General features: G+C 32.6%; 1 protein-coding gene across 1 annotated transcript; it reads right to left on the bottom strand.

The window, feature by feature from the left end:
- Window positions 1-716: 716 nt before the first annotated feature.
- LOC107807748 (uncharacterized) lies at window positions 717-2,270 on the bottom strand. Its single transcript, XM_016632187.2, has 2 exons — window positions 1,815-2,270; window positions 717-1,238 (listed from the first exon to the last, which is right to left on the bottom strand). The coding sequence occupies exons 1-2, from the start codon at window positions 2,187-2,189 to the stop codon at window positions 1,020-1,022; spliced, it is 594 nt and encodes a 197-aa protein (XP_016487673.1). The 5' UTR covers window positions 2,190-2,270; the 3' UTR covers window positions 717-1,019.
- Window positions 2,271-8,654: the final 6,384 nt, after the last annotated feature.

Below are 8,654 nucleotides of genomic sequence, written 5' to 3'. Positions count from 1 at the left end.
GCAACTTGATTCCCTCTCTAAAACAGTGAGAGATATGAATGTTGAGTTGCTGGACGATCTTTCTCACGCAGTCTTTCTTTAATTTCCAACAGTGACTTTACTTAATTTTAAAGGATTTTAATCATATGTTCATGTAATTGTTTGAGAGAGAAACTTCATGAGCTTCACGATTACCTACTACACTCGTGCAAGCACACGTGCATTGCTTTGACTTGCAATGTCCTTCCATTTTGGCGGCTTCCGCTTACATACACATCGAATTCAGCACATTTAAGTTTATGAAACATTTGAGCATTCAAATAAGTAGATTCAGAAATTTAAGAAGAAGAAAAAACAAGAGGGGAAAATTAACAAGTTATCCGTTTTACCATATTATCAATTAATACTTATCAAAAAAATTATCAGCAACCTGATTTGATTTTGCAGATATTTTTAGTATAATATATGAAATTTAAACTCTTAACTTATATAAAATATAATATAACGATATCAAGAATTTTAATTAGAAAGAATTTGACACTATCACTGTATCTTAATCTATTACCATGGCTAACCTGCCGTATTTTCTAATTAAGTAAATAGTATCACTTTTTATGTACAGTTATCTATAGTTATTTTTTAGGTGAATTTATAATTATGGAAAGTTCTCTTGCATTGTTAGCATAGAGAAGTTAAACTACAAAACATGTGTAAAACCACAGTGTCCCCGAGGCATCAATGAAGCTTGATTACTAGAATGGTCAGATATTTTACAAATCTATGGACATTATACAAATAAAAGTAGCCAAGGACACACAACTCAGAAGTCAATTAGAGTACACTTTTCAAAGGAAATAGTTGCTATTCTAATGCTAGAAACTTATTACTATTACACAGATCAGCAAAAAACAATATTGTGAAGTAATGCTCAAGGCCGGTAAAAACTTACCCACATCCGATATTTGCACACCTGGTTCATGCTTTTATTAGGTTAGCATAAACATCGAATGTGAGTAAGTTTTTACGTAACCTCAAAAACCCTACTCCTTAACTCCAGTTGCTTTGACGGGAAAGAGTTGTAGGGTTTCGATGGGTCTGACGTTGCTGCAACAGGGAATAGAATTTTGACCCATATTGTCTGTCATCATCAAAACCCAACCTTGAACGTTCATTTTCATCATGTCATTCTCTGTTAAACGAAGATCCACTTTCCCCACGTTGTTCATCATTTGAGCTGACGATGTCTCTTTTCCTTCAGTCTATAATGGAAAGGATAGAGAAATGAGAAAGGTTCTAATTCATTAGTACTAAAAATTATAGAAACTATAAAATATTTGAGTTTAAGTTCTATGCATTGATAATGTAAAATAAATTTATACTATTAGGTCATCTAAAAGATAATTCGAATTTAATTGTGTGGCAACTATATCATTTAGAAGCTTAAACTATTAGTTATAATAATACATTTTTATTTATTTAATTATGTTTTCAACTTCAACAAACATTGTCATGTGTGGGTCTGATTTTTTTTTTATGTACCAAGTGCGTAAAAATTGAACCCCAAGACCTCTTTCCTTTCATGCATTGATACCATATTGATAATTGTGTAGCTAGCATATATACTTTATCTACTTATTTGTGTTTTGAAACATAAGATAACAGTCCATAATAAGTGGGTAATAACCTAGAAATAGGGCACGTAACATGCCGTAACATGTTAAATATATTGATTGTGTAAAAGTTATTTACCGTTAGTGTATGTAAGTCAAATCGGTGTCCCAATTATGACAGTAGAAGTAATGTGCATACATTATACTATACACATGAATATATACCTGATGAAGAAGTATAGTAGGAGAATGAGGGTAAAATGTATGGACATTAGGAGGAAAAGAAGGGTAATTCTCAACGAAGTGAACGACGTCGTTGGTGTTGGTGTTGTTGATGAGCAGAGGTAATTGATTATCATTATCTTCGGTAGGAGTTTTCTCCATTTGGTGAAGCAGCTGTTTTCTTAGCTTTTGCCTGTCTCTAGCTTTGTGATTTTGAAACCAGTAAAAAACATTCTTGCATTGTATCTTTCCAAAAAGAGAAAGGTGAGCTGTGATCTTTTGTACTTGAGAAGAAGTTGGATTTCTCAACCCTTTTCTATACAAATCTTGTAAAATCATCAGCTGTTGTGGTGTTGGACTCCATCTTGGTCGAGGCATTGTGGTAAAAAACAAAAAAAAAAAAAAAATTCAACTCAAAATTGTTTTTTTTTTTTTGGGTTTTCTCAAGAAAAGAAAACTTTGTTTTTGTGTTTGGAGTATGTGTATATGTTTCTAAAAAGGGTATAAATAGACAAAGATTTAAAATGGGTGGTCATGCTGATGTAGCCACGTACTTTAGATGAATTAAATGAGGAGAGTTGAGTCTTATGTTAGAGAAGGGTCATTTAGTAGGTTAGTTGTTGATATCGTCATCATCGTCTCTATTATTAAATTTACTCAACTGACAGTGAATTATTGAAAATATTACTGCGTGGGATTTAGTGAAGAAAAAAATCAGATAACTCATTTGTTTTAATTGGAGCCTAAAACTAGGCCTACTCTACTTTTCATTTTTGGATCAAAGCAAATTCTTGTTGAATGACCCTCTTCTCTTATAAATTATTGTAATTATTCTAGAGTTTGAAGTGAAGTCAAAGTTAGAGTGATAGGTACACGTCCCATAGCTAGCCTTATAATTTCTCCACAAAATTTAATTACAATTAGTTGGATTTATCAGTTAATGTTTTTTTTTTAATGTTACACGGGAGATTAGAGGATAGGGGTACAGTGAGAACTAAACCTACAAGCTGATTAGGTGGTCATTTAAGTGCTAGCCAGCACTCAAAGTAAGCCAAAACAAGTTGGTTTTGGTAATAACCAAATTTACTAGGTACTTGAAGTTATATTGGTGGATCCAAAATTTGAGCTTTATGAGTTTGAATTCGGAATTCATCATATTATATCTAATTTATTGGGTTCAAATCCTTTTACACTTATTTCGTTGGATTTTTAACAGATACAGAGCTTAAGCAGAAGCTACTGGGTTCAGTAGCTTCTTCATTGGCTCTGCCACTGTACAAGCTAAGTAGAGATAGACTCAGTATTCTCATTTTTTTCCTTCATCAAAGGATCAACTACTTCATTAGGGATATCACATAATCACAGTAGACTTGTCATGCAGAAAACTTTTTTTTTTCAAAAAATATTATGAATGTCTAAATGAGCTCCATGTTATACAAGGCAACAATCCCTCATATAATTACTCTTCCATACAAACCCTAAAAACCAAGATAGGAGACTCTATTTTTGGCTGTTGTACACTTGTATTCCTACTCCAACAAAAACCTAAGCCAGCTTTAGGCAATATACCGCTTAAAAATAATAGTATAAAGAAACCATTAATCCAGTACAAGAAATAAAATCTTACAGTCATACATTCAATCACTACAAATTGAGTTATGATAATAGGTCAACATTACAAGAATAAAATTTTGCGTACTGATGCATGCGAGGTTAAAATCTCTTCTTCTTCTTCTTCCTTTTTTTTTTTTTTTTTTTGCATTTAGCAGATCAATAGTTTCTCTTTAATAAAAATTGTACTCACTTTTTTGTTCATGTGTACGTACTGTTCAATCCCCCATAATTGGTAATCAAAAGTAATAACACTTACACCTACCAAGAGTAACTACGAGTAATCACATTTAATCAATAATTTATTATCCTCTGTATATAGAATAACGTGTATATACTCCATTTCTAGCCAGACATGAATCTTACAAAGCAATAACTAGACAAGTATTATACATTAGAAATGTATATATGTATACTCCATTAATAGTTCTAGCCAAATTAACCATGTTAGACCTTTTTTAATTCATAATAAACACATTATTTATTTCAAATCCTACTAATTTGCTATTATCGGCCAAGTTATAGTTCCTCAATAAGTGGGAGTTTAATTATTTGCGTTCAATTAATGAGATCACTATTTTCCTTATTTACACAAGTTATTGCTTTGTTCATATTTTGCACTACAAATCAAGCACACAGCGCCCCTTTTTGCAGCCAATTTATTTAAGGCGGCTAAATAATGTGCGTCGCTAATCTCGTCGCACAAATCTTTTCTCACTCCGACAAAAATCTGGTTTTCATTAATTTCCACACTCGCTTGCATTCATTCACTGCCCAACGTATTAAAGTAAACTTTTAAATTCATACCCAATATGCGTAAAAGGGTTTATGTTTTATACAGTATATTTTTATTTTTTATATATAGTTATGGTATTCGAGTCAACGAACGCATACATCAGTTAAATTTATATTATATCTACTATCTCCTACCAACATCAGTAGCGAAGCTACCAGCACATCAGTTAATTGTGTCTATCAAATTTAGACAGATGAGAAGAAATCACGCACTCCCTCTGGTTCATAATAAGTGACCATTTTATTTTTTTATTTTTATTTAAAATAAGTGTCCATTTACATAATCAAGAAGGAATTAATTTTATTTTTCCAAAATTTACCCTTATTACATATTCCAATGTGTTAAGATAATAATTAATTAAGATTAATTTAGTGAATACATCTTTTTTTCTCTAGGAGTTCATATTTTCTTAATATGTGTGCCAAAGGTAAAATGGTCACTTATTGTGAACCGGAGGGAGTAATATTTTTGTCGTTGTTAGAATTTAAACCTCAGACCGCATAGTTCTCAACCCACTTTATTAACTAGGCAACACCCTAGGGTGCCAGGTTTAAGTTATATATGCATTAACAAGATTTAAAAAAAAATTCAACTTACCAGTGCTGTTAATATCACTTCTATTAGGTTATCAATTAATATTTATTTGAATAATTTACTTATAATTATCTTATAAGTAATTTAATTGTAAAAATAATTTTTCATTCATCAGTACATAAAACTTAAACAGTTAAACTAATATATCCACCATCAAATAAATTATTCGAGATACAACAATTCTTTTAGAACTTTTGTCGGGTTTCGAGACGTCGATTTTTGAGTTAAATTTCGGATTTTTATATTTTCATATGGAATTAATTCCAATAAATGTTATTGACTGAATCAAATTATTTGTGGCTAGATTCGACGCGTTTGGAGGTCAATTCACGAGACAAAGACCTAGCGGAATAAAAAATTTCACGATTTGAGATAAGTAACAGTTCTAAATTTGTTCCTGAGGTTATGAAACCCCGGAACAAAATGTGTAACCTCTCTTACTTTCTTAAAAAATGTGATTACAAATGCAGCCGTGCTTGGGTCATATGAATGGCAAGGTTTCTTCACTAATTAAGCCAAAATGCATAAAGATAAATTTGACACTGTAGTTTTACTACTTTTGATAACTTGTAGACAGTTTTGGAAAAGTCAGACCTATAGAAAAGTAAAGAAGAGATAAATATCCGAACTAGAAAGTGTACGTTTGCAGAATATATATATGGAAAGTTAAAGAGCATTAAGATCCCTAAGTCCAGAGACACTATTGATATTAATTTCAATCACAGATTAATCATGTACTAGTATCATCACATTATTTGGATATTAATTTTTTTACGTTAGTACAAAAGAAAGAAAGCCCTGAATTATAAAGGCTGAAAAGAGCCGAAGGGAATAGCATCTAATTAATATATAACTAAGTTTCTGTTATAAATAGATTTATATTTAAGGTGGATGTCTATATTTTAGAGAGATATTAGAGTTTGTTACTTTGTGACTAAGTTACTTTTTTCCTATAAATAGAGAGGTTTTATTCCATTGTAATCATCCCAAATCAATAAGAATTCTCTATCTTTTTTTGCAATATTCTTTTTTATTGTTTCATTACACGTTATCACGAGACTCTAACAAATTGAGTAGACGCATATGTCTTGGTCACCAAGCTTTGAGATACGTGCATGGTGCTCAACTTGTATATAATATTAAACATAATGATTATCAATTATTCCATGAACTTCTTTCAGGAATAAATTCTGGATTGAAGGTAAGTATTTTACCTTATTTTTCTCTTTCAAATTCTTGAAATTCTATAATTTGATTTTAAATACAAGCAAAGATAATAAATTTTGATTATAACTCTAATAGAGTTTGTAAGAAATTATAACCACTCAAGGTGATAAATTTTCTATGTCTTGCCATGATAAAATTCATGTATGATTATCAGCACAAAAAGTGGAACCCTGTCATATTGACTTTGCTTCATTCTCATTCCCTTAAGAGAATGTGATAGCAATATGTAATAAGTCTAAAAGTAGATAAAATTATTACTGTGAAGGTATCAATAGATGTGGATATAGCAATAGACGAAATTATAATCGTCATCATTGTGGTAATGAGAATAATAAGGATTCTCAAAATAATCCTTCACTCTGTGAAAGTAATATTTGCCATTGATTTGACATGAGATTTTATAAAGCACGAATAGATTATTATGTTCCATTCGTGAAGTGAATGTGGAGACAATGTGATAATCATTATGAATATATATTCATTCTTGAAAGAAAATAAACGTGCTAGTGGTAGTGAATATACCACACTCACCTCTAGAAGGAGGTTTGAGAGAAAATAAGAAAATAATATCATTATTATGGCATGAATGATCATTGGTCACGTACCTATTGTATGCCAAAATATTATGGCAATATGATTATTATAGGGCAAAAGTAATAAAAGTAACATATCTTGCCTAATGTTATAACTTTCTCTTTGAAAGAGATATTCACCACATGGAAGGTGATGAATATGTGATAGTAAAAAATTAATTAAAAGTTCTGGAAGAGCCAATTATACTATTTTGGAGAAATAAAATTGATTACAAATAAGGTATTGTATCATAGTAAGTCTCAAAGAAACTTATTTATTTTCCAAAGTATTCGCAAAAGAGGTTGGTTATATTGAGACTATAAATAAAGAAAAGATTTAATATCTTCTATCACTACAACTTGTAGCGGGGTAATATGTATGTGAAAAGTTACCCGCTTTATTTTCCAGTTTATACTACATAAATAAAAGAATGCCACAATAAAGTAGAAGTTTATTGATATAAAAACTCATATCGTAATAAACTTGGAGTTTATTGATAATTGCACACGTCATGGTGTAAACCTAAAGTTTATCAATATTGACAATTTATTCAGTTAGCATAATTGGTTTAGCCATGTTAATTTAAGTATGATATGCAAAAATAAAAGAGATTTCACAAGGGTAAATATTAAAGAACTAGAAAGCTTGTTATTGTAACACCCCGTACATTCAGACTAGGTGTTGATATGTTGAATGGGCATTAATTTGATATTTTAGACATGTTAAGTCCTATCGGGATGATTATGGGTGGAAATGGTTATTTGGGAATCAAGACGGAGAGTGAGAAGCATAAGATCCGATAAAATCGACTAAGAATATGGAAGGTTTGTCTTCCATTAATATTTCGTGAAAATAGGTAAGGAATTTGGGAAACCACAAAACACAAAAGTTGTAGCCCTTTGGAATAGAGTTCTAATGATATAATGTGGAGCCCGAATAGATTTCTGAGAAAATAGTTATGTGTGTTTTATTGGAGAATGCACAGTATGCCCGCCCAGGTGTGCACCCAGATGGTCCCGTGCACGGCCGCACACTTGTGGTAGTGCAACTGCCTTGCTGCACGTCCAGGTGCACGGTTGGGCCTTCAGGTGCGCGGTAGCGCACCCGGGGGGTCATTTTAAAAGCCCTACTTCGTCCCCTACACCCTAAAACATAAAAACTTGCTCTAGAAAGGGAAGCTCTCAAGAACTTAACTCCTCAAAGGTCCATCCACCATCCAAGGTAAGTTTTAATGGTGATCCTAAGTTTATTTCAATTCTCCAATACCTTATTAATGTAATGACCCGACCGGACGTTTTGCGCTCTAGTACGTCGTTCGGTAATTTGAGGCCTTGGGTAGCTTCACTTCATGTTTTATGACTTGTACGTGTGGTCGGAATTTCATTTCGGGAAGTTCAAAGTTGATTTGGAAAGAAATTCTAATTTCGAAAGTTTTAAGTTTGAAGAATTGACTAAGGTTTGACCTTGGAGTAAACGACCTCGAATTGGGATTTGAAGGTTCTAATAGGTTCGTATGATGATTTCGAACTTGGGCGTATGTTCGGGTTGAGTATCGGATGGACCGGGAGCATTTAGACACTTATTGTAGAAAGTTGGCATTTTGGAAGTTCTAGAATTTCATAAGTATGGTTTGAAGTAGATTTTGATGCTATCGATGTCCGTTTGGAGTTTCGAACCTTGGAATAGGTTCGTATCGTGATTTATGACTTGTGCGTAAAGTTTGCCATCATTCCGAAATATTTAAGTATAATTCGGACGCGTTAAAGATTTGGAAAGTTGGAAGAAAGGTTTTGGCTGTTGATTCGTAATTTTAATGTTATTTTACATGGTTCGAGGCTTCGACTAAGTTTGTATCATGTTTTGGGATGTGTTGGTATGTTTGTACGGGGTCCCGGGGGCCTCGGGTGCGAATCGGATTGGAAATGGATCGAGTTTAGACTTGGGAGAAGTGCTGCGGCAGCTGGGATCTGGTGCAACCGCACATGCGGAAAAAAGGCCGCAGATGCGACTCCGCAGAAGCGTCCAAGCTAGCGCAGAAGCAA

This window comes from Nicotiana tabacum, chromosome 9, assembly GCF_000715075.1.
Source record: "Nicotiana tabacum cultivar K326 chromosome 9, ASM71507v2, whole genome shotgun sequence".
Classification (NCBI taxonomy): domain Eukaryota; kingdom Viridiplantae; phylum Streptophyta; class Magnoliopsida; order Solanales; family Solanaceae; genus Nicotiana; species Nicotiana tabacum.
The sequence above is the reverse complement of the archived record's forward strand: the minus strand, read 5'-3'. Positions and strand labels throughout refer to the sequence as shown.